The 25,520-nt window shown below is 35.1% G+C and overlaps 3 protein-coding genes across 3 annotated transcripts; all 3 read left to right on the plus strand.

The window, feature by feature from the left end:
• The first annotated feature begins 1,177 nt into the window (after nt 1-1,177).
• Nucleotides 1,178-3,532, plus strand: LOC136974943 (uncharacterized). Its single transcript, XM_067269942.1, has one exon. It carries the CDS (start codon nt 1,178-1,180, stop codon nt 3,530-3,532), a length of 2,355 nt encoding a protein of 784 aa, XP_067126043.1.
• A 2,988-nt stretch (nt 3,533-6,520) lies between these two features.
• Nucleotides 6,521-8,801, plus strand: LOC136974944 (GLIPR1-like protein 1). The gene is made up of 6 exons (XM_067269943.1): nt 6,521-6,594; nt 6,665-6,889; nt 6,977-7,071; nt 8,309-8,397; nt 8,475-8,522; nt 8,596-8,801. The coding sequence occupies exons 1-6, from the start codon at nt 6,583-6,585 to the stop codon at nt 8,799-8,801; spliced, it is 675 nt and encodes a 224-aa protein (XP_067126044.1). The 5' UTR covers nt 6,521-6,582.
• Nucleotides 8,802-9,923: 1,122 nt separating this feature from the next.
• Nucleotides 9,924-14,334, plus strand: LOC136974969 (GLIPR1-like protein 1). The gene is made up of 6 exons (XM_067269964.1): nt 9,924-10,215; nt 10,313-10,525; nt 10,597-10,691; nt 13,831-13,928; nt 13,999-14,043; nt 14,154-14,334. Exons 1-6 carry the CDS (start codon nt 9,952-9,954, stop codon nt 14,228-14,230), a joined length of 792 nt encoding a protein of 263 aa, XP_067126065.1. The 5' UTR covers nt 9,924-9,951; the 3' UTR covers nt 14,231-14,334.
• The last annotated feature ends 11,186 nt before the right edge of the window (nt 14,335-25,520 follow it).

Raw genomic sequence — 25,520 nt, forward strand, 5'->3', positions numbered from 1 at the left:
ACAGATGATCTGAAGTACTGAGTTTCGTTTTAAAGTAACAAGTGATTTATCTAAACACTTGTTAACTCTTGTGATATATCAATGCCACATAACTTTAACATTTCATAGCGTAACAGTGTTCTTTTGACTTGAAAACGAAACAAGTACTTCGGCTCGTCTATTTACTCATTGTTTAATCCACCGATGATGATAATGTCTGCAGTAACGAAGGTTGAATTACCAGTGTTGTTCCCGTGAGCCTGTTACTATTATTTTCACAATAAAACATGAATTAATTTTGAAAATTTTTGTAATATACATACACATTTTCACATACACACATACACATACACACTTCATATACATCAGTTATTTTAATTAAAAAAAATAAATTTTGTTTGCTTGTCTTCATCTCTTACGCTGTCACTGTTTTTGGGTTAAGAAATATATACAGTAAAACCTGTTTAAAACGGATGCCAAATTGTATATTAATTATACCTCGTACAATTGAATGATTTCGTTATGCACACAGAGCCATCGAGCACATGTATGATGCCCAGGGTAAAGCAGGCCAAACTTTTTCTATTTTGTTGAACAAATGAAATATATAGAATGTTTCTTTATTAATAAAAATGACATTAATTTATCGGGTAGTAACCACTCAGAGCCTTCAAGTTTACTTTGTGCAAGCAAAGGAGCTTTTTCTGGGCTAATTTCTATTGTGCAAGCTGAGTAACTTTCTCTGCTACGATAGTAATTTTTTTACTATAACGTGCTAATTATTCTTATTAACATTTTATGGCTAATTTGTTGTAAGAAATTTGTAACGAGTTCGCTGAACACGTTTGCTACAATGTTTTGTTATTGTTTAACCTTGTTTCTATTTTATTATTCAGAATTATTGTTATTATTTAATTATATATTTTTATAGAAATTCTATATTATATAATTAACTTATTTATATAAAATATACATCTTGTAATTGATTTATCTAAAGGGTACACTTTTTGGTATTAAAATTTATTTTTTAAAAAGGAATAAATTGCAAAACAATTAAATACATAGCTATAACAGTAAAAGTGCTCAGCAAGTAAACCACTATAATACAACACCTTAATTTTGCTGAGAATTAGATATTTTAATCACAAACGCTTTCAACCTGATTAACAGGCCATCTTCAGGTCTACAAAAAACGATAATGGAACAGAAGCGTTCCATGTATAGAATAAAAACGTACAAGATATATAGGAAGTTGGTGTTAAAGTTGATTAAAGCGAGTTGTAAGTTAGAATTTTTAAGAGAATGTTTAAAGAACAAAGTCTATCCCATGTCGATCTATCGTATTAGCATCCCTACTGAATGCCGTTCGCTTATAGGTAACTTCCGTTTAGCTTGCCTCAAAAAATCTATTAGAATAACAAAGAACAAGAAGTATGGGGTCTTAAATGATATTATTCGTTTAGAAGATACCGTGTACAAAGAGGATCCGAATAAACTAACTCATATCAACAATAGGGTTGTGGATTTGGCAGAAGCAGTCAGGAAGAATTCCACTAAACATTATGTGAAAAAATTGAAATGGATTATTGGTAAACAAGTAAAAAGATTGAATAAAGGGAACCCTAATACCTTCCAAGTATGGGACCGGATAGAAATACCAAAGAAAATCAAAGAAGTGCTTGAAAAAGGACCTAACTTTGTCCCAGATGTGGGGAATAGTTGGGAAACCTCCATACAGGAGATGGAGAGAGGGATTGTTGGCATGGATCCTTTAGATAAAGAATTCTTTAGATGGAAGACTGTCATCAGTAACCGCCCAAAGAAAAAAGCAACTAATATTAGCAATAGAGACATATGGCTTACGAAGGAGTGGTTAAGAACGAATGATCTAGTGTTGACCAAAGCGGACAAAACTAAACATTTGGTTGTCATGAAGAGGCATACATATAACAGGGAATTACATACTTACATCAGGAAGACTGAATGTGAAGTGGTTGACGACAAAATGATTGGATCTCTGGACAGAAGGGTCAAAAAGATGGAACGCTCAAGTCTCGCGGCCGTTTTGCCTTTTCTGAAGAAATGTCACAACCCAAATTCAGGAGCTCCAAGATTGTTTGCGTTTGCTAAGACGCACAAAACTGGAAATGAATTAAGACCAGTAGTAGAGAAATGTAGGGGGCCCACCTTTATCTTAGAGAAAAGGCTACATGAATATTTATCCTCACAGATAGAAGACGATAGACTGGTGGCAAAAGATCCTCTTGTCGTAGTGAAAGAAATGCAAAATATTTCGTTAATGGAGGACGAAGTTGCGACCATTTTAGATTATGAAAGTATGTATCCTTCAGTAAGGATTGAGTCATGTGTGAAGGCATTATTGGATTTCATGTACAACAACAACCCTCAGTTGCTTAGTTACACCCAAGACCTAGAAGAACTCGCTAGCCTGGTATGTTATCAATCTTGTTTTACATTTTGTGGTCGAATTTACAGGCAGAAAAGAGGGGTTCCGATGGGAAGTCCCCTCTCTGGAATTCTTTGCGAGTTGGTAGTTAGAAGGTTGGAAAGAGAAGCTCTACAAAATTTTAAGGAAGATATCATACATTTCATCAGATATGTGGATGACGTTTTTATATTATGGAGAAACAGTGGCAGGATACATGAATTTTTGAATAAAATCAATAATAACAAAGATGGTCTTAGATTAAAGTTAGAGCAAAAAAGTTCCGTGAGTGTGCACTTCTTAGACATTAATATAAAGTTCATGGGAGATCATTTGTCCACAAGCGTATATGTTAAACCTACTCACACCCCGCTATATATACCAGCACAGTCCATGGATCCATATCGATATAAAATGGCTGCGTTTCAAACTTTGATAAGAAGAGCCTATTTGTATTGTGATAGAATCGGTGACAGAAATAAAGAAATTGAAAGAATATTGCAAGTAGCTCAGGCCCTAGGCTACAAGAAAAGCACCATAGTAGGATTACTCAAAAAATATGAAAAGAACAATGAGAAACAAGGATTAAATACGGATCACAATAGACGCTTGAAGTTTACGTATAACAGTAATTTGAGCAGTATTATGAAAGAAGTGGCTAATAAGAAACAAGCAAGAATGATTTTAAAAAGAGCCCCAAATTTATATAAGATATTGAGAAATGATAAGGATAGAATAAAGACAGAAGAGAAACCAGGGGTCTATAAAGTTCCTTATGAAAACATCCAGCTAGATGTTAAGAAAGACTACATCGGCGTCACCAACAGGAGCTTAGGGGTAAGGCTAAAAGAACATCGGTATAACGTAAAAAAAGGATCCAATACCACGGTTTTGTCACAAATGTCGCAAGTCCAAGGTTCGATAGTAAAATGGGACGAGGCAACGATTATAAAACCAGTATCTTCCCCCACTTTATCAATGACAGCGGAGAAGATTGAAATATATAGGAGTAGGCTACGGGAAGGGTGTTTGAATGCGAGAGATGCTGAGAGCCTGTCGTCGGCGTGGAAATACATGATTAAAAAATTCACTGAAAACTCATGCTAGAATCAGTTATGGGAAGATTTATTATGTATATTATATTTTTTAGTTTATTTTTATTTATTCTCTTGTATATTTTAATTTTATATTTTATTCCGTCTCTATTGTATATTTTTTAAATTTTTGTTCTAAAAATTTTGATTTAAATATTTATATTCTATACATGGAACGTTTCTGTTCCATTATCGTTTTTTGTAGACCTGAAGATGGCCTGTTAATCAGGTTGAAAGCGTTTGTGATTAAAATATCTAATTCTCAGCAAAATTAAGGTGTTGTATTATAGTAAATACATAGCTTTTGAACTTCATTTTATAATAATGCAATAATGATATTTATATAAAGCATGTTATTACTTTTTTATTTTTATTTTCATATTGAAATCTTTCGTCCACAGAACAGAACGATTTAAAATTTTAATAGCCCATGCTGTCTGGCAACATATAAACAGTACCATGTCGGTATGGCAGCTTCTTGCATATCATATGTATTCCATATGCAAAGCAATAATACAAATGACAATGCTAAAAAAAGCTAAAGAGGAACATGTATCGTATTAAATACTATTCTGTACCTCGTGGCTATTTAAATAGCCCCATATATTTGACGACCGGTTGGCCAAACGGTTAAGGTGACAACCTACCGCATTTGGGGATCAGGATCGAATCTGGACGGGCCAAAAACTACAGAAATTTTTCGGAGGGAGTTCCTCACCACCCGCTGCTCCATTGTAGGCCTGGCTGAACCCATAATGGCCTTGCTAAAAAGGCCCTTTTAGTGACCACAAACACAGAGTTTAAAAAAAATCCAAATATTTGAGTCTAATGCGTCTGTTTTTGTTTCATCTAGTGGTTGACTGCTGGAGGACCACTAGCATTGAATTGAATTGTTAGTATATGGCAACGCAACACGTGGGCGATCTGCCGAGTGGGATAACTCGGAAGGACTTTCTATGGGAAATTGGCCCCTATTTAGTTGTTACAAACGAGAAGAAAGCCTGAAAAACAAATTCTTGACCAGTCTTTTGGCGAGGCGTGAATCCACGACCAACTACCACTGTTCAATGGTTTTATTCACTCGGTCACTGGTAGGCTCGACTGCTTGTGACGGATGCTTTTTTACGCTGTTAAACTCGAGTGAAACTGCAGTGCAGGTCGGCAGAGTTTAATAGTCAGAAGGGCTATAGTATATAGATACAGCTATAGCACTAGCATATATACACTATAAAAGGCAGAAGTATAATAGAAATTCGCCGACCCTGCATAAGCAGGGTCGGCGAATTTCTATTATACTTCTGCCTTTTATACATCCCTGCCTAGAAATATTTCTTATAAGATAATTAACCATTTATTTAATTTTTATTTATATTTCCTAAAGTAATGCTTAATTCTGTACTTAAAATATCAAGCAAGGAAAGTAAAGTCTTAGGCATAAAAAATGTCACCTTAAAAAATTTATGAAGAATCTATAAGATATACGACAAATTACTGGTGTGGGGTCGACTTCGCCGCAACACCAAGGAAAGATCTGTGACTTCTTTACGAACATAACACGTAATCGCCACTTTAGCGTTTAGAGAAAGAGAAGAACTTATCTCGAGTTAGACGGTAATGGTGTATCATGACTGTTAAATTAGTCAATTATGTTCTATGTCAGGTCTAAATTGTAATCGAATACTTGTATATATGGTTAAAACAATTATATAAAGAAAAATTACAGATAAGGCAAGTGAGAAAATGTTCCCGGAACGAAAGCGTAAATTTCGATAACCTAATAACTCTTCGATAACAATTCGAAGATCCAATTAAAGTACAAGGAGGATCAAATAGGGTTTGTGCAGAGGTCCAAGAGAGGAGCGAAAAGAAAAATACTCTTCTATAGAAAGAAGAGTTTATACTCCACGCCAACATCAACATAGAGGGTACTGTAGCCATACGTACGCCGTCAGCGGGATCCTACCTTTCTCTACTGTCTATCTCCTCTCCCTCCTTCCCCTTCCCTTTCCCTTACCCTATTTTCTGCCGGCTAAACACTTCGTGTACGGCCGAGGTCTTTCTTGTATGTATGTATGTATGGATAGAAAAAAGAGCGCAGCTTGGGTTGCCATTTTTCTTCTTTCTTCCTGTGACTCTCAGTTCTTGTCTCTTCCATCCTTCTTACCCAAATAACTCCAGTTCCGACTTCACTCAGTTCACCAGGACACGTGTATTAATTAACCCCCGTTCACTTTCAGAACTCTCTCTCGGTAAATGGTACAAGAGTTGTAAGATGTTGCTCACCGAAACTATACGCGTTGTAAGAAAACTATGTATAACTCTTTGTGTAAAAATTATCTTGTTTCGGAAAAGAAATTTAAAGGCCTATCTATTGTTTTCCCCCTTTCTCTGGTGGTTATTTGTTTTCATATACAGATTCTAGTCGTCGCATCTCATAAAAACTCACTGGTATCAGTCATCTTGACGTTAGAAACGATCATTTATTCAACTAGGGTATAGTGAAGGACCATACTACAATGGTTATGCTTAGTTTTTGGGCACGAGGTATAGAAATGAAAAGAAAATTTGATCATTTATAGAATGCTTATTAACAGATCGACTCCACACATTACAACAGATTCTGTTCCAAACTATGAACCGACCGACCGATCGATGGAATGATCGATGAGATCATCAGCTACGTAGAAGAAATTTATAAGTATCGAAACTCTGTCATTTCAAATGTTACGACTCCATTCTCTCAAATGCACAGTACTGGTACGAATTGAATTCATCGATCAACTTGAAGACGACGTAGAAAATTCGATCTTTATCAATTACATTTTAAATTCTCATCGAAGCCAATTTTAAAGAAAAATGGAACTTGCAAAGTATTTTACAATATGTCTATTGTGCTCTGTTGGTAAATATAAAGGATCCTTAATTTCTATGAATGCCAACGAGAAGGAAATTAAGGATTTTATCTACAGGTATTCACGGTATAGCGGTTTTCTTGAGCTTGAAGAAGATGTAATCTTAAGTGTTATTAATAATTATAGAGAAGTTGTGCCAAATTCTTCGAACATGAAGAAAGTAGTAAGTGATATTCAAATTCATAATGCACTGGAATTCGGGTGAGTATAATAACAAATTTTATCTTTTTCAGGTGTGGAGTGACGACTTGGCAAAAATAGCTAAGGATTGGGGCGATAAATGTACCTTCGAATCCGGTCCTAAAAGTTGTCTACAAAATATCAGCCAGGTTATATATTATGGAAACGAACAGAGATCCGATACAGGAGAACAGTGGATTGAAAAGATGCTTCAAGGAAGGACTCTGTATGACTACGATACAAATGTTTGTAATGGGATCTGTGATAGATACAAAACTGTGAGTGCAAAGAATTAAATAAATATAAAAGAAAAATAATTGCCATAATTCTTTTTTAAATCTACTTAATTCTTATGTTTCGTTTAGTTAATATGGGCTGAAACTACTGCAGTCGGTTGTTCCAGATCAATGTGTGAAAGAAACGGTTCTGTATATGTTATCATATGTAATTTTTATCCAGCGTAAGTTAGAATTTTAGTTTATTATTCTAATGTAGAAATAATTATAATTTATCATTTTAAACGGAGTTTTCACAATAAAGCTATTAGTGTTTGTCGGACCGACGGATGAAGCGGTTAATGGTACAACAAGTGGGCGATATGCCGAAAGAGGATGCCTCTCGGGAGGACTTTTATGGAAACTGGCTCTTATTTAGGTGTTACAAACGTGAAAAAATTGTACAAAACCAAAAAGTTTACAAAACCGTTGTATACCGGCAGTTGTTACAAACAACATGCCGATATACAATGGTTTTGTTCACTCGGCCACTAATGGGGCTTCGGGTTGCTTATAATTTAGAAGAAATTGAAATAATAAATTCGGTAATAGTTAGAATGATTTGTTAGATTTTTTAAAACTCTTTCCATCTTGTTGTTACTAAGAGAACCTTTTTACCGTACCCATAGTGGATTCTGCCAGCCCACAATGGAATGGAACGAGGCAACGCAAAACGATCTGCAGACAGAAAGTTCCTCATGGGAAGACTTTTTCTGTTAAAAGCGACCCTTATACAGGAGAAGAAACTCAGAAAACTCCGCGTGGTTAGGCTATTAGTCGCAAACCCGCGACTGGCTACCATTATTTAGTAGTTTTATCCATATCTATGAAGTCACTTTAATCCAAAAACTTTTTGGTTGACAGTATCACAATACTTCCGATTAGAAAATTAACCGCTTCAGCCCTCCAGCCGATATGCAATATATTAGATATCATTCTAAAGCATGTTCGTAAAGTCTAAAAGCAATGGAAATTTTAATTGCTTGTATAGTTTATATGTTTTCCCTGATAATCTACCGATTTTCTCTTCCGCTTTACAAAGTTTGTGAGGATTTTACTTAACTTATTGGGTTCGAGAGTAGCATAACAATATGTGTTTCTTCGTCTAAGGTTACTAAGATCGCAAATTTTAACAGCATACCCCTGTCCTTTAGAAACGTCGAAAATTTAACACTAGATACGAAAGATAGTACTTTATGACTTTATGCAGCCACATCAGTCAAGCGAAAACACATTTCAATTTTTTCGGATAAACTTCGAACATAAATTTTTAATAATGGGGGGACGATGGGCCTGTTATTCCCATTGTCGTTATGGAAAAACCCACAATGGATATTATTAGAAAGGTTATATTTGCCCATTTGGCAGAAACAATTCAAAAATATATATTTTCCGTAAACAATTATTTTTTATTCTATATAGGATAGCAAATGTAAGTCAGAGGCCATACAAGACAGGCAATCCCTGTGAAGAATGCGAGAATAAAGAGAAATGCGAATCCAACTTATGTGGTAAATTTTTATTATAAATTTATGTTTCATTTTTAAATAAGTTTTATTAACACGTTCATTTTTCTGTGTATTTGTAGTTACAAAAGATGTCGAAGTACCGAATGAAATTGTTTCATGCTCTGGAAGTAAATATTTTTTTTATTGTTTTATGTTTAAAAATTATTTGAATGTATAATAATTCATTTATTTTCTAATTAGCATCACGAACTGATGGAAACGTTGCCTACAAAATCTCATCTTACTTTTTTCTGTTGGTAATTATCGAAGCATTACAAAATTACCCTATTATTGGACTTTCTGAATGCTCAAGCCTTGCTTCTATGCCGTATTTGTGGCTAAAGAAAGTAATACCAACATTTACCATTTCCAAGTTAATTTCATTTTCAGTTATAGCTCAGCAATGACCGAGTGGATAGAAACACTAAACGATGGGTTCACACATGACCAGCGAACAGGACAAGCGGGATTCTCCTGGTTTTCTTCACGTGTTAAACAACAGCTTTCATATAAAAATCAAATAAATTTTCGTTGGTTTCTCCCATCAATCCAAGACGTTTTTGGTTATAAAAATATTAACAATAATTAAAAATCATTATTCAGAAGTACGAGTAAATGTTAATCATCAAAATGACTGAATTGATTATTTTGAAATTTTGGAATTTTGGAACTGTTATGATTAATGAAATGGTTCGGCCATGTTGAGTTTCAACGTTACTAATCGATTGCACAATATGGATCTGTTGTTAGAATACCTTAGAAATAAGTACATGAAAACTAAAGCATAGCAAACAGGAAAAAATAAACGATAGTATTTGTCACAAATAATTGAAATTTTGTTCGTATTTGTAAAAATTTGATACAAATAATTGAATTGATAGAACGTGGCGATGTAATACTTGAGCGATCTACCGAGAAGGATTATCTCCCGGAAAGACTTTTCATGAAAAATTGGCTCCTATTAGATGCCAGACAGAAAGAAAACCTAGAATATTCCGCGACTAATTATTTAATTAATTATTCAGTGTTTTATCCATTTTGCCATTGCCATCAGTCTCTATAACAAGGCCATTTCGCTGATTCCTGACTTCATCAAGAGAAGATCTCTGTACAAATTTTTTAGTTTTATCTGGAATGAATAAAAAATATTAAATAATACGACAGAATTTTCGGTTAAAATGGTTAGTTTAATGTAAAAATTTTAATATATTAAAAATTAAATGTGTAACATATAAACTTTTTAAATTACATTGCAGTAATATAACTTACATAAAAAAGAACATATATATTACTACTGAGAAAGTTAAAATTAATAACTTAATTGTTAATTAAACAAATAATATTTACAAATCTTTTAAAATTATTTCCCATTAAAATACTTTTTTTTTATTTAAATGTTTAATTTTTAGCATTTCAAATAATTTGTTCTTAATTTTCTTGAATATTCCAATCCAATCTCGGAACGATTTTCGAATAAAAAATTCGATTTTATTCGAGTTTTTATTTGAAACTAAGCGTAAATATAGCTGTTTTAAGTTATATTTCAGTCTTTTAAACATGGTTCTAAAGTATTTCGTATGTCTGTTATGCATTTCATGCATGGCTGAGGAATCGTTTGATTCTAATAACTTTACAGAATTTCAGAGCAAACTGAAATTAAAACATAATTACAAGAGTAAAAATGCGGTAAATACTGCAACTGCACTGAAAGACTTCAAAAGTGACAGTGGATTTAGCAGATTTGAAGAGAATGATATTGTTTCACTAATGAACATTTACAGAAATAATACAACTCCACCCGCTGCTGACCTGTATAGCTTGGTAAGATTTTAACCCATTAGACTCATATTTTCTCGAAAAATAACCAAAAAAAGAAAACTATAAATGAAAACTTACAATATTTGTATCATTTTTGTAGGTTTGGAGCGATGCGTTAGCAAAACTGGCAAAAAAGTGGGGAGATAGATGCGTAAATGAACAAGGACCCGATAAATGTCTCAATGTTATTGGACAGAATATATATGTCGGAAGCGGTGATTACAAAGATGCACTTAGAGAATGGTACGTGGAAAAGAAAGATTACATTTACTCCAGCACCGCATGTAGAAAACAATGTAAACACTATTTAGCGGTAAGAATAGATTAAAATTATTGAAACTCGTCGTAATGATGAATTGTTATAAGTAAATATCTATTATTTAGATGGTTTCGTCTAAAACATATTCCGTAGGATGTTCGAGGTCTGACTGTAAACGGTCCGGATTAAAAAATCTAATCGTTTGTAATTTTTATCCGGTGTAAGTATTGATGAGATAATTTTAATGTACTTTTATATTTTTGTGTTTTATAATCTTATAAACTCTTGTTATTTGTTTTATCTGTTTTGCCTTGTGGGCACTAAGAGGGTTGTTATGATTTTAGCATACCTATTACGGGTTCGTTCGGGTCCATAATGGAGCATCCGGGTGGTGGGAATGAGATGACTTATTCAGAAATGACAACCCCGAAAAATTCCTGTGGTTTTTTCATCCATATTAACCGCTCGGTCATCTTGCCGTCTATTTTTTATTGTTAAAATATTTATGGATGATATAACCCATTTTATCCCTCTGGGCACCCAGGATCGAAAAACCGAAAGGATTTTTAGGGAAATGATTTGTCCGGATATGTCTAACCTCCGTCCTTCACCAGCCGATCTCCTTATTATAAGCCTGTCCATAAAGATCTTACTAAAATAACCAATGAGGAGTTGCATAACTTTCCCGGCTATTATGAAATTTTATTTAGAAAATAACTGTTATATTTTCAATTACAATATAATAAAATTGTGTGTGGTGTTTTCTATTATGACATTTTATTAAAATTTCTATATTTTTTAATTATTATCGAATGGCAAAATGCATAATTTTAATGGGAATAATCAGTTTAAAAATTACTTTTAATGTATAACATCTTCATTAAGTCGAGATACGAGACATAATCTTCTTGGAGGCCGGATGGCCGAGTGGTCAAGGTTAGCAGTGTACCGTCACTGTGGGATCAGGGATCGTATCCGGATGAGTTGAAAAATCCCCACGAATTTTTCCGGAGGTGGTCCTCATCTAATCAACTCTAAGTAATAGCCTCTGCTCCGCCGAATAGCACTACAGAGTACTAAGAGATAATGTTCTAATCATAGGCCGGTTCATCCCCCGGTGGGCACTGAGCTCTTAGACAAGTGAAAACCGGACCCGAGATAGATGCTCTGGCTTGGGCTAGGGTTCCGTTGGATCCGAGGACCACCAACCCTTGCTGCCTTCATAGCTCTCAGATACGGCCCTCTTACTTTGACATCCATTTTGGTGCGGTCTAAGTTCCACCCCAGAGTACTCTACCATAAAAGAAAGTTACTCTCTGAATGGGCATTGAGGTCCCCCCTGCAAGGGGAACCCTGCCCGGTGTAAACACCGGGCTTAGAGGTCAAAGAGACCTCAAGCCCGGTCAAGACTATTTCCATCACTTCCTTTAAAGTTTCGTAGTTTCCTTTACTTGTTGCAAGTGTTCTAAGTACTTGGTCTGCGGGCTTTGTCCAGTCAATATAACCAGTCCTCCGTATAAGGGCGCTCAAGTACATAGTACCTCGCATTGCCGCGCGGGCATCTACAGGAGCAGCAACCATCCACACGTCCAAACTTAGACATGTAGTGGAGAAACTTCCCGTGTCCCGTAAGGATTTGGGTCAGCTTCCAATTACAACTGATCAAAGTTAGGCCAACAGCAGGCACGAAGGCGTAGGTTGACCTACCTATTGTACTGAGGTTCCAGTGCTCTTGCCAGTGAGTCATCGATCGCTGCAGTAGAGTACCTTTTATGTAACTAGCCAAAGGTGCAACCTTCTCCGTTACAAACGGGCCCCTAGCCCCCGCCTTGGCCAGTTGGTTGGCACGCTCGTTGCTCGAGATCCCGATGTGGCCTCGGACCCAACACAGGGCAACGTGTCATTCGTGCTTCGCCCTCGGTACCTTACCTCTGATCTCTAGTACCAGCTCATCTCTGTGGTACACATCGCTCAAAGCCTGAAGCGACGACTGGTTGTCAGAGTAAACCGTGACTGGCTCAGGACCCGGATGTTGTAGGATCCACTGGGAGGCTCCCGAAAGAGCCACCAGTTCGGCCTGGAACACGGATGCCTCCTCGTTCAGTCTGACTGACAAACTGTACACTAAAACTCCGTCATTATAGACGCAGTACGCAGCACCTACTTGGCTACCGTCCTTCGAACCGTCAGTATATATTTCGATACCGTTCAATGTCAGTTCACCGACATCCCAGTCAATTCCGACCCTTAGGCTTGGGTGGATTCTCCACATGTCTGACCGACATGAGAGTTTAATGGCTGGGAACATCTGAGTACAATGCTTTGCTTCAATTCCCTCTACAGTGGTCCTGTAGAAGGCCACCTCCTGGCTGACCACCAGGGGCAGAGGTAGCAGCCCGGCCAGAGCCAGGGCCGCATCAGTAGACACAGTTTTGTAGGCACGAGTGACCCGTAGGCGGCAGGTCTCTGGATGCTAAGTAGGGTCCTACTTTGCTTCACGTTAGCTGAGTCTTTCCACCAGACACATAGCAGATCATGCACTCCAGAGCCATTTTGTAGATGGTCCGGATGCCTCTCCACGCAGCCCGTAGTCCTCTCTAGCCAGCCGCGACAGTCCCGCTATCGTAAGGTTCGTCCTGTCTCGGACGTACCTTAGATGGGGTGTCCCGCAAAGGGTCTGGTCAATGATAACACCGGGAGGTGGTCCGTCCGAATATGTCGGTCCCCATCCCTCACTACCCGGTCGCCCCATTCTGGGCCAGGCCGAACCCATAATGGGCTTGCTATAAGAGACCCTCTTAGTGCCCACAGGGTGAAAACAGTTACAAGAAAAAAAAACAAAAAACAAAAAACCTGACCCTCTTATCTCTCCATTCCCTCGACTTTTTACCGCCAAAATTTAATAGCATCAATGTCCCTTATACGCAAACTTCCATGCCAAATTTCGTTTCTTTACCTCATCCTGAGATTTTAAGCGAAATAGATGGTAACACATACATATCCACTAAATTTTTTCCCCGTTTTTCTGATTGTTTTTGTGTTTATGGAGTCTCAAAACGTGAAGATTTGCAAAAAACTCAGAGGTTAAAATTTGACACGACAATACTTTCTCCTATATATGTACACATAACAGCCGGGAAGCTAAAGGTGTTCTTAGTTTCTACAGGGCAGTCTAAATCAAGTTCTGGATGACTTTCCTTCGAGACATTATTTTTAATAGAAAGAATTCCCTATTTGAATCAAAAATCAATTTGCATTATAGGCCTACAGTTCAAGCTTTTATTCTAAAGTATTTTAATAATTCTAAATATGTAAAATTACTTTTTATTATTTTTTTTTTATACGAAATTTCACAACAGTGGCGTATTTTTGAAAGTGAAACCCTTCCAGGAGGGACAGGCATGCAGTAAATGTGCATCAGATGAAGAAAATGCTACTTGTTCTCATAATTTGTGTGGTTAGTATTTATAAATTAGATGTTATTTAAACATTTTATTAATTATAAATTAAATAACAATTTTTTACAGTGAAAAGTAATATTAAAATACCCGAAAAACATTTTCTTATATGCGGTAAGTTAATATAATAGTATTAATATAAATAATACGGCATAAAAGTATTTATTTAATATATTTTTAAATATTTTAATTATTTTTCTTTCCATATTTATTCTATTTTCAAGCTGGATTTAGACACCAAAATAAAATTGTGATAATAATGGCAGCTATAAGAGGATTAATATTTTTGAAGTCCTTATAACTTGAAGAGGGGAACAAGTTAATATAAAAACTAAAAACATTCTTACAAATTTCAATTACAAATAAATGTAATATTAAATTTAAAAACTAAATAAATAATTTGTTTCCTCATTGAAAAATATTCCTAGTGTTTTTTTAAAACTGTTTCGTGCTATGGACAATAAAAGAACCTTTTTCTAGACCCAACGTGGTTCTAGCCAGGCTCACAGGGGAGTGGCCGAATTGTGAGACTGGGAACAACGTATTAATAACAGATTTCCTGATAACATTCCTGTATAGACAAACCATCCCCCTGTAGGTTTTTACTTTTTTAATTACAAACTTAAATTTTTTTAACTGAAAAAAATTAGGTTTATCTCTCAGTATTTGCTCAAGTTCTACTCGTATTTTGAACTCTTCCCCTTGCTCTGGCTGATCAATCAAAAATTTGAGAAATACAGAGCCAATGGCTGCATCTATTGACAGTAGACTTGACAAGTACTTTTCCAGATAATGTTCTCACTGACACATCGGAGTTTTGGTGGAAGTCTCAACTATAAGAAATGCTATAGGAGATCCTACATTTTCCGAGATACCGAAGTTTCCATTGTGTTTATGTTGCTTGCTTTCGCTATGGTGACTTCAGTTAAAACCAAATTGAGAAAGAGAATGAGCTTGGATCTCTCAGCATCAATTTTGAGGATAAAATATTTCTTTAAAAATGAAAACATGTACTGCTTTAACTTTAATCCAACCAATACCATGCTATTGTTATATATTATACAAACTTATTTGCGCATATAATTATCTAGTACTTATTTCGAGAACATGCTTCAATCTACTTCCTATTTAAGGACACGCAGCGTACTGAAAAATTTAAAACAATGCTTCGTAGTTTGTGTACTCAGCAAAATTTACTTAAGAAGGCAAACTCGGAAAATGAACCATTATCCTTAGTTAGCTTGAAAGTTGCTTATTTGTTGGCGAAAGAAGGAAAACTCTTTATGGGTGAAAACATCGTTAAAGAGTGCATGATGGAAGCTGTTGGTGAGTGGTGAGCAGAAAAGTTAAAACTTTACAAAATGATTAATTTTTTCCCGTAATACTGTTGCTCGTCGAATTGACGATATTGGAAACAATATTCTCCACTAGCTTACTTGTAAAGCACAGCATTCCATTCGTTATTCCCTTGCGATGGATGAACTAACTGATGTTAGTGACACCTCACAACCTTCAGTTTTTGTTTGAAGAGTTGACGACGAACTTAATGTCACACAAGAATTGTGTTCGTTAACAGCATGCACAACACTACAACTGGGAAAGGTATCTTCAAAGAAGTACAAAAAACGTTGACAAAGTATAATCCAAGGACTGGAATCGACTCCAAGGTGTGACAATTGAAGAAACATGTATGTTGCAAACGATTTCAAAAGCAATTTTCTGATCTTGACACGAATTCAAAGGAAATTCTGCTGTTTCAAAATTCATTTGACTGCAACGTTGCTGACGTTTCAAGTCAGTTTCAAATGGAAATTATTGATCTTCAAGCTAACGATTAAATCAAGGATAAATACAAGAAAGGAAACTTGGTTGATTTTTACAAATTTTTGAATGCAAAAGTGTTTCCAAATTAAAACAATTTGCTTGTAAATTTATTTCTATGTTTGGGACTACCTATGTGTGCGAACAAACTTTTTCCAGGATGAAGTATCTGAAATGAAAGTACAGGGGAGATTTATCGGATGATCATTTGAAATTATTGCTTATAATTGGTGTTCCAGATTTTAATCCCAACTTTAAAGAAATTCTTCTGCAAAAAACACAGTTCCATCATTCCCATTAAAAGTTGCATGAAATAATTTTCTAATTATGTATAATTTTGCCATGTTTGTTTAGTATTGGTGTATCTGTAATTAACTGTAAAAAAGAAAATTCAATGTTGCCTTAGTCATAATAAGATCTTTTAATTTACATATTCACGTGGCCCGCCGCAAGTGTATTTAAATCCCAAGTTGGCCCTTGCGGCAAAAAGTTTGGCCCCTGGTCTAGAGTTCAGTTGAAATGAAATCCTCTTGCTTCATTTCATTCAGAATAACGTTACTACTTTTTCGACACTGTAAAATAACTTCGTGATAATCCTGGGGACAAACAATAAATTATTTTTTCTGGTTAATGTTACCCTTGTGCCAAGATGGCGACTCGTCTCTGATTCCAGCAAGGAAACAGTGGGACACACGTTCTAACCTAACCTAACCTATTCTAATAATTTGGCTGCTAATAATTATGGTAATTTATTAGAATAGGCTAGGTTAGGTTAGAACGTGTGTCCCACTGTTTCCTTACTAAAATCAGATTTGAGCAGCCATCTTGGCACCAAGGCTAACATTAACATTTTTTCTTAATACCATATCTACAACTTCGAAATCTCTGTCGTTTAATAGAAATGAATTTTCTTTCCTAACAAAATTTCTTTTACCGGATTCAAATTATCAAATATACGAAGCTTTTATTAAATCTCGAAAATTGTTGAAAATAATTAAATGATAATTCTTGGTGAGGTGACGGCACGTGTTTACTCGATTCTGACACGCACATATGAAGCCTCTTTATACAAAGCCCGCGTAGGGCGAAGACAGAAGACACCAGTGGCGTGCCGTGACATTTGATGATAGGGAAGCTCTGTTTCTGTAAGAAGCCGACTTACAGGGGCAACCAATTAATTGCGCGTCAGGGCCCGTTCGTATTCGTTTGTTCGATAAGCCAGTAAAAACCGTATACTTCTTTAAATGTATTTTTAATAGATTATCTGACGTACTTAATAAATAACAGAGGTAATTATATTGAACTTTCTTATTAAATTCAATAAATTCCCCATGCCCTCTAAATGCCAATTCTTGCTTTGAGAAAAAACATATAACATCTATTAATTTAGATATATCTATTAATCGTAATTATCTTGTCATAATTTTCAATATTTATTTTATATTGTCTACAATGTTAAATTCTATTCCGCTTTGATTTCCAAATTGCTTCAATTTTACGAAAGAATCGTCATTCGTCATAAATTTTATCGTCAAAATGTCGAAATTTTTTTGTTGACGTCTTTATATTTAATTAGGCATTGGTCTTTCTCTTTTAATAATGTTTTCTTTTTCATTACATGGTCTTGAGCCAAAACTTTTTTAAAATAAATTTTTGAATCACCAGCCACGATATAAGGGCTAAAATTAAAATTATCAGAAAAACTTACTTGGTGAAACAAAATGTGTGATGAATATACATATCTAGTACAAAGAATTCTTCAATTTTATGAATATACTTTTAAAGAAACTTATAATTAAATAAACCTTTGTGAAGAAACGTACATAAAAATAACAAAATATTCTTTAGTTTTTAGATCTTAAAACAATTCACTTAGTGAAATAGCTCCCTACGAGTGGCTAATGAATGGAATCAGAGACGTTCTGGCCAGTGGCGTAGCGAACATAACTGGCGCCCGGGGCACGACACTATTGGCGCCCCCTCCCCCTTCCAGAAACATAGTTTGTCTTGGAGACCATTCGGGCGCCCCTCTGCGAGTGGCGCCCGGAGCATGATACACCCCCCTTGCACCCCCTCGCTACGCTACTGGTCGTGGTAGGTGTGCGGCGCGTGCATGCACGCAGGTTGCCAAATCACGAGGGTGCCGATACCGGTCAATGTCAAATGCCTCTTTTGTCGCATCACTAGTGTATCTCAAAGGACGCCACAGGGCTGTTGTAAATTTTAAACGTTTCTTACCATAGCTGTAAAAATCTAAATATGTTAAAGTTAATAGTCATTTGTTTTCTAAGTAATTCGTTTTAATACCAGGTCTACACGGAAATCAGTTCCCCACTGTACTGAGCTAGTGATTGGTTGGGTTAAGCTTTTGTCTAAGTAAAATTCTGGCTCTTTCAGTAGGGTTTTATTTATGTCCCCATTCCCTAATCTCTTAATTATTTAACTACTACTTAGTAGAAATAAGTCGAAACCAGTTACTTTGTACCTGAATATCTGTAGTCTTGGAAAACATTGGAAAGACAAATTTTTACGACAATGGATATATAAATCGTAAATTTAAGGAAAATAAATTCTAGAGTTTTTTTGTACCTTGTACGTCTCATTCATTAAATTTGGTTGTAAATGATGCTGCCAAAGTAACAGTTAATTTTTTAACATTATGCAAGAATTGTACACGTTTTTTCTGCATCCCCTTACAGATGGGACATACTATAATCGTAATATCACCGGTTTAACATTGAAATCCGTAAGTAATATAAGATGGGAGAACAGAATAAACGCAGAATAAATATATCAAATATTTTAATGGAGTTTTTTTAACTCCTGTCAGCTATACAGAACTATCATAAAAACATGCCGGTAAACTCCTATCGGTTGGATTAAGTTATAAATCTAGTCTAGGGTGGGCAACCTTTTTTATAACATGGGCCAGAATAAGGTTTACGTTTTTTCCGCGGGCCGTAGTAGTTAGTTGACGCCTTCTTGTGACCAGTAATTTTTTTAGTCTGCAAATATGAAATAAATAAATAAAAAGTTAATTACTACATTTATTTCTCTTATCGTTTTTCGAAAACTACAAAGAATTGGATGTATTGTATGCTACATTAAGGTTTTTCATTACGCTGCGTCATTAGATGCTTAGTCTTAAATAAAATGTAATTATAATTTTATCACATTTATCTATGTTTTCCCTGCAACAATTTTCGCTTTAACAAAAATGCTTTTTTACATTTAATTGTACATTGTTATATAATTGACCAAGGCACTCCCGTTTGTCGATAATAAGAAATACAACTAGCAAAAATGCGAAATGGAAAAATACTTAAGAAAATGGCTGCCACGGGGCATGCATATAAAAAAGTATGCTGTTCTGCTGCTCTGAATCAATGTAGTAAATTCGGTTCGTTAACTTTTATGTAACCTACGCAATTTCTTCTAATAAACACGAGTTATTCAAGTGCAACGAACATAAAAATGTCTTCCGATTGTGGGTCTCAAAAATTGCTTGGCCCCTGGATTGAGGGGGAAAATTGTTACGGCCTTGCTTTTTACAATTTTGACCAATAATATAACTACGTAACTTATATTTGAAACAAAATTTCATAGATATTTTTGTAATTTTCTATAATGCACACGATTTTCCACGAATTCACCACCACACTGACATTTTTTCGCAAATTTATTAATATCTTCCAATTACAATCTCTTTATGCTTTCTATCGGACAATATATGTACCACAACATGTGTTGCAGGACGACATTCGGTCACACTACTATTTCGAAACCTTAGTCACAGTGTGACGTATTTCTCGAAAACTTTCGAACTCCGAACAGTCGGACGACGACAATTTTTTTTTCGTTTTCGGTAATATTCTGAAACAAAATTACGCTTTTACTGCCTTTGACTGGTGCATTCTCTACAAGTTTTTAACAGAAAAGAACGTAAAATTATCGTTACGCTATTCCTTACGACGTTACGAACTGTAAACATAATTGAAATGTCACGCACAGATAATCCCTGGTATCTGAATTATACGAAATTTAAAGCTTATTGAATATTTGTAGTAATGACTTAAATGGTTTATCGTAGAAATTTCGAGTTAATAAGTTACGCGATTGATGCGATGAAATACTCAACTAACAATACTTTACAATTGTTCTTTCTCATATTGTTTGTAACAATAGATAATTTTTATTATTCTTTCGGTAGTTTTTGCTGAATTCTGTTTCGGTAAGTCTCATGGAAGTAAGTAATCCTTTGTTTTTGTTTATGTAATTAATATTGAGTGTAAATTCTAATAGAGCATTGACCCGAAACATATTTATGTCTTCAAGTTGAGATATTTATACAAATTATAGTTGAATTAAACTAGCGAGATTGATTTATAAACAGATTTTTGTTAGATTCGAGCTTATTTTCGTTCAAATTGATATAATTACCCTCAAATTATTAAAATGAAGGTGCCTAAATGTGCAATAGTTTAGACAGAAATTAGTTGAAAAAATAATGTTAGTTCTCTTAACATATTTTATGTAAATTATAATTTTCTATGCAAAGTATTTCGAGATTTCTAAGCTATATTTCGTGTTTGATTAACAATACGAAGTGCAGAAAATAAAACAAAGTGTTTTATGTAACAATGAATACGCAACGTCTTGATTATATAATCGATACATAAAGCGAAATTCTGCCAAATATAGATAAAATAAGAAACGTTTTATTCAGTTAAGTCTAATTTCAGTATCGAAGTGGAATAAAACAGTGAAAGGAACACTACCGCAGGGTCAGTGTCATCAATTCATTTATAATTTAAGCAACATGAATTGTGTAAGTTATATTGTTGTCTTATAGAACTTTTTCCAAATTTTTACAAGAATATTACTTTCAGGTTGACGACCTTCAACTTGAAATTTTACTTAAAAAATTTCTCTTCCCGACGCCAGATAAAAGAATCAGGACAAGTAGCCAGGATAAGTAGCATAATTTCTACACATTCTTTTCATTTAATATCGTAATATTTAATTTAGAAATTTTAAATAGTAATAATCAAATTTATTCCAATTCCAATTAGTACATAAGCTTGTATTTTAGTAATATTTTCCGTTTTAATTTAATTACGGTTAATGTGAGCTTAGGTATAACAAAATGGCGGCACTTCCGGTCGCCATCTAGTTTGCACACGCAAATGTGCAAACAAGATGGCGACCGTCGACAATAACATAAACGCGCCTATATTTAATCTTTTTTAAAACTAAAACATTTTTAAAACATAAATTTGCTACTTACTTTTTCTCCTGCTTTTGGTTACTTTTCCTACTCCTTTTTTTTTTTTTTTTTTTTTAACTCTTTCCGCCCTGTGGGCACTAAGAGGGCCTCTGTTAGTAGGCCCATTATGGGTTCGGCCAGGCCCACAATGGGGCGACCGGGTGGTGAGGGACGGGGCCCGACATATCCGAACAGACCACCCCCCGAAAAATTCCTGGGGATTTTTCGACCCGTTCGAATTCGATCCCGGGTCCCCCAGAGCGGTAGGCTGCCACCTTGACCGCTCGGCCATCCGGCCGCTACTTTTCCTACTCTTGGACCAGAAACGAAAAATAAAAAAGTCATCATACTACCTATAAATTCAATCTATGCATGGACGAAGTGAATTACGAGATTCTATACATCAGTGGTTCGAACAAATTTTGCCTGTATTATACATAAATTTTACTCCTCTTAAGAACTGCAGTCTTACGATTTACATCTCTCGACTTTTCATCTACGGTAGGCAGCGTCTCCATAGAGGTTGGCACCTGCGATCCACGGCCACCTAGCCTTCCATGTGTCGTTCACGTTGTATTTCGTGTCGGAAATCACTATTACATATCCTTGGTTATGACAACTTTAACACGTTTAACACACATCTGCACACGTTTAACACATTTACACACTATAAACGCACATTTAAACCACGTTTAAACACATTTACACACTATAAACGCACATTTAAACCACGTTTAAACACATTTAACTCACATTTACACTTTTAAACACATTTACACATTCGCACATTTAACCACGCACATTTACAACCACGTTTAACTACACATTTACACTCACATTTCACACATCGCACATTCCGTTTAAACACATTTACTCACATTGCACACTATTTAACACACACTTTAAACGCAAATTTGAACCACATATAAACCCTTTACAAAATTTTTACCTCCCTTACACAATGTTAACACACCTTTAATACACTTTTATGACATTTAACACGCATTAAACACATTAATGACACGTTTATCATGTTAATTATCATTGACAAACTTTCGTCCTCGATAACTTTAGACTTCGAGAAAATTGTACAAAGTTTGAAAAAAAACACAGACACTTAAAAAATTAACAACGTACATAATCCGTCTACATCGTAACCAAAATTCGAAATTCACATTATTCCTCATGTTTCCTGAACGGAATTTTTTGATTGAAATTGCATACGAAGGCATCATTACTATCAACGCCATCTACATTTCTTTTCTAAAAACACTTGCCATCGAGGTACCGGAAGCGCCGCCATTTTGTATACCTAAGCTCACATTAACCTTAATTACATATAGCATTTTCACGATAGACTTTTTCAAAATTCTTTTAAAAATATCTTTAATGATTTCTAACACACAATTACGTCATCTAATGACTTCTAACGCACACTTACGTCATATAATGACTTCTAACGCACACTTACGTCATATAATGACTTCTAACGCACACTTACGTCATATAATGACTTCTAACGCACACTTACGTCCTATAATGACTTCTAACGCACACTTACGTCCTATAATGACTTCTAACGCACACTTACGTCCTATAATGACTTCTAACGCACACTTACGTCATATAATGACTTCTAACGCACACTTACGTCCTATAATGACTTCTAACGCACACTTACGTCCTATAATGACTTCTAACGCACACTTACGTCATATAATGACTTCTAACGCACACTTACGTCCTATAATGACTTCTAACGCACACTTACGTCATCTAATGACTTCTAACGCACACTGACGTCATTTAATTTTATCAGACTTTTTCAAAATTCTTTTAAAAATATCTTAACGTGTAGAATAAGATATTTCTAAAATAGTTATTCTACACGTTAGAGACACAATAAAAATTGCAATGTTTCCCGTTTTAATTCCATATAACGTTTCCACACTACACTTGGAATATTTATAATTTATAGTTATTTATGTTTTAAAGATAATCTATTATTCGTTGCTATGTTTATTTTTAAATTAAAAATTTGTATTGAAAATTTACATTTTTCAATCGGAAAGTTTAAAGAAAATGACATAAAAATTAAATTTTAGTAGTTTATTTTGGTTTACCGAATAAATCAAATAGCAACGAATATCCAGTTTTATTCCCCAATTGTTATTCTGTCGAGCAATCGGGGTCAGTTTCTGGAAATCAAAAAACTACCACAAAATGGGTGTCGCCTTGACGTGGCTTTGTGGCTTAACGTGTGAAAATTTTATCCAAGTTCTAAAGATAATGTTTTCCACAGACTAAGAACACCCGACAGAAATTTCGTCCTGACATTTCGAATTCATTACATTACTTAATTTCCTGTTCACAGGAGGGCCGGATTAATCCACTTTGGGAGACTAGACATTTTCTTCTTACCGAGCTCACTCCCTCTCCCACAAGAAGAAACATAAGAATACATTTTCTTTAGATTTTAGAATTCACAATAACCATAGAAAAAGCATTATACTTTTTGTTTATTTGTTTATTATATACAGGTGTCCAACAGAAAAGTAAACTGTCTTATTTACAAATCTTTTTAAATAGACAGTTTGACAAAGCCGTTCAAAAAACCGGGCCCTAGATATTTGTCTCATTTGTCTATGCGATGATCCGGCCCTGTTCATTCTCAGTTGCTTGCTATGGTGTTTACGTAAATAGAGAATTTCGTAGACTAAAAACAATTTGCTGTATTCGCAGAAGAAATGCTGTCATTTTGAGAGAAACAACGTTTTATGGGGTATATGTTAGTTCCCGTATTAAATTCAACTAAGGTATTTGGGCTGTACTTTTGGAATTTTTGTCCATGTATGGAAGAGGAGACAAGGGCAAAATATCATTTTCAATCGTATTTATTTAAGGCATATTGTTCATTCATAGAGATGTTTCTATGGGCAATGGCCTTGCTTTCATTCATAAAATTACATAATATGGATATTTATTTTTTAAGAGGTGTCAAAATATTTGGAGATTATGCATTGGAAGCGTCAGTAGTTTGTGCATTATTGGCGATATATATTGCTGGGCAGTTCACTATTCTCAAAAGAAAAAAAATTTATTTTCACTTCGTGTTCAGCAGTTATCAAAGAGAATTGAAAATGAGCTTATATGATGTATTTCTTATCTTTATTATTTATTTTATTTATTATGGTCACCGGGATGCCCGGAATTTTGTTTTTTATGGAAATAAAGAGACAAAACAGAACTGACAAAAAAGCATTTCTTGCCTCTTTCATTTATTCATTTCTCTTGTCTTTCTGGGTGTGGCAGGTTTTCTTATTTTGCAGAAAAGACGCTTGAAGATGTCACGTCCTTGTAAATTCACATTCAAGTCGTTTAAATGCGAAAATACATCAGTTAAGTAAACCGACAATAAAATACACTCATTATTCTGTAAAAACAATGAGAATGACGTTTGTTTATCCTGGAAAAATATTATTAATTCATCTCGCAATTCCAATACCCGGGTTAACACTTTCCCTGGCGATAACCATCTAACTTCTGTATAGAAAAGAAGAGATTTTATTTTCGCTCATTTCATCGCATAGTTTAGCAAACAGCCTGTTCTGTAACAGTCGGCTTTTAATAAAATTAGCCAACTTTACGGCTTCACAAAGAATTTGATGGAGATTTTCCGCCATATTTTTTGTGACAAGGGCGTGTCTGGTAAGGAAGCAGTGCATCCATTTCGCTCTTGGTATAAGACGATCTCTTAATATTTTCATTAATCCACTGTTCTTTCCTGTTATCGCCTTTGCACCATCACTACATACTGCAATACATTTTGTCAGTATAGTTTCTCGTAGCTTCATAAAAAACATCAAAAAAAAAAAACATTGTACCGTTGCATGACCCAGTACTGTTTTGCAAAACAACATATTTTCTTTGATTGATGTGTCCCTATCGCATTCATACCTCACAAAACATAAGAACTGAGATATGTTTGCTACATCTGTTGATTCATCAAATTGAATACTAAAAAATTTACTCGAACTCACTCTCTGAATTATCTGATGGCGAGCATCGGCAGCCATGTCATCGATTCGCCTCGATATTGTGTCGTTAGAAAGCGGAATGTTTTTCAATTTTTTTGCTTCTTCCACACCTATTAAAGTACTGATCGTATCAATTGCAGCAGGCAATATGAGGTTTTCGGCGATTGTATGGGGTTTGGACATCATAGCTACGCTTAATGATACGAGATAAGATGCTTCAAATACACTTTTATTAGTATGGCTTAACTTACAAATAAAAGTTTGTCGATTTCTGAAGGTGTGTAAGGAAGTAGTGCAATTGCCAGTGCCTTTTATACTAGTGACAGAGCGACTTCTTCAAACGCATCCATATGCATGTTCAATCATGCTCTCACATAGGAGATCAAATTACAAAGAGCACGTACACATCGAGTTGTGGGAAACGCCGGGAGGTAGGACGGAAGTCGGACCTCCTTTTTATCGGCGAA

Source organism: Centruroides vittatus, unplaced genomic scaffold (genome assembly GCF_030686945.1).
Source record: "Centruroides vittatus isolate TY-2023 unplaced genomic scaffold, ASM3068694v2 contig_359, whole genome shotgun sequence".
Classification (NCBI taxonomy): domain Eukaryota; kingdom Metazoa; phylum Arthropoda; class Arachnida; order Scorpiones; family Buthidae; genus Centruroides; species Centruroides vittatus.

Coding starts and splice junctions, on each gene's coding strand:
- LOC136974944 (XM_067269943.1), top strand. Junction 8,398..8,474: donor ATGCGAATCCAACTTATGTG/GTAAATTTTTAT, acceptor GTGTATTTGTAG/TTACAAAAGATGTCGAAGTA. Junction 8,523..8,595: donor AATTGTTTCATGCTCTGGAA/GTAAATATTTTT, acceptor TTTTCTAATTAG/CATCACGAACTGATGGAAAC.
- LOC136974943 (XM_067269942.1), top strand. CDS start 1,178: ATGGAACAGAAGCGTTCCATGTATAGAATAAAAACGTACAAGATATAT.
- LOC136974969 (XM_067269964.1), top strand. CDS start 9,952: ATGGTTCTAAAGTATTTCGTATGTCTGTTATGCATTTCATGCATGGCT. Junction 10,692..13,830: donor GTTTGTAATTTTTATCCGGT/GTAAGTATTGAT, acceptor ATTTCACAACAG/TGGCGTATTTTTGAAAGTGA. Junction 13,929..13,998: donor TTGTTCTCATAATTTGTGTG/GTTAGTATTTAT, acceptor AATTTTTTACAG/TGAAAAGTAATATTAAAATA.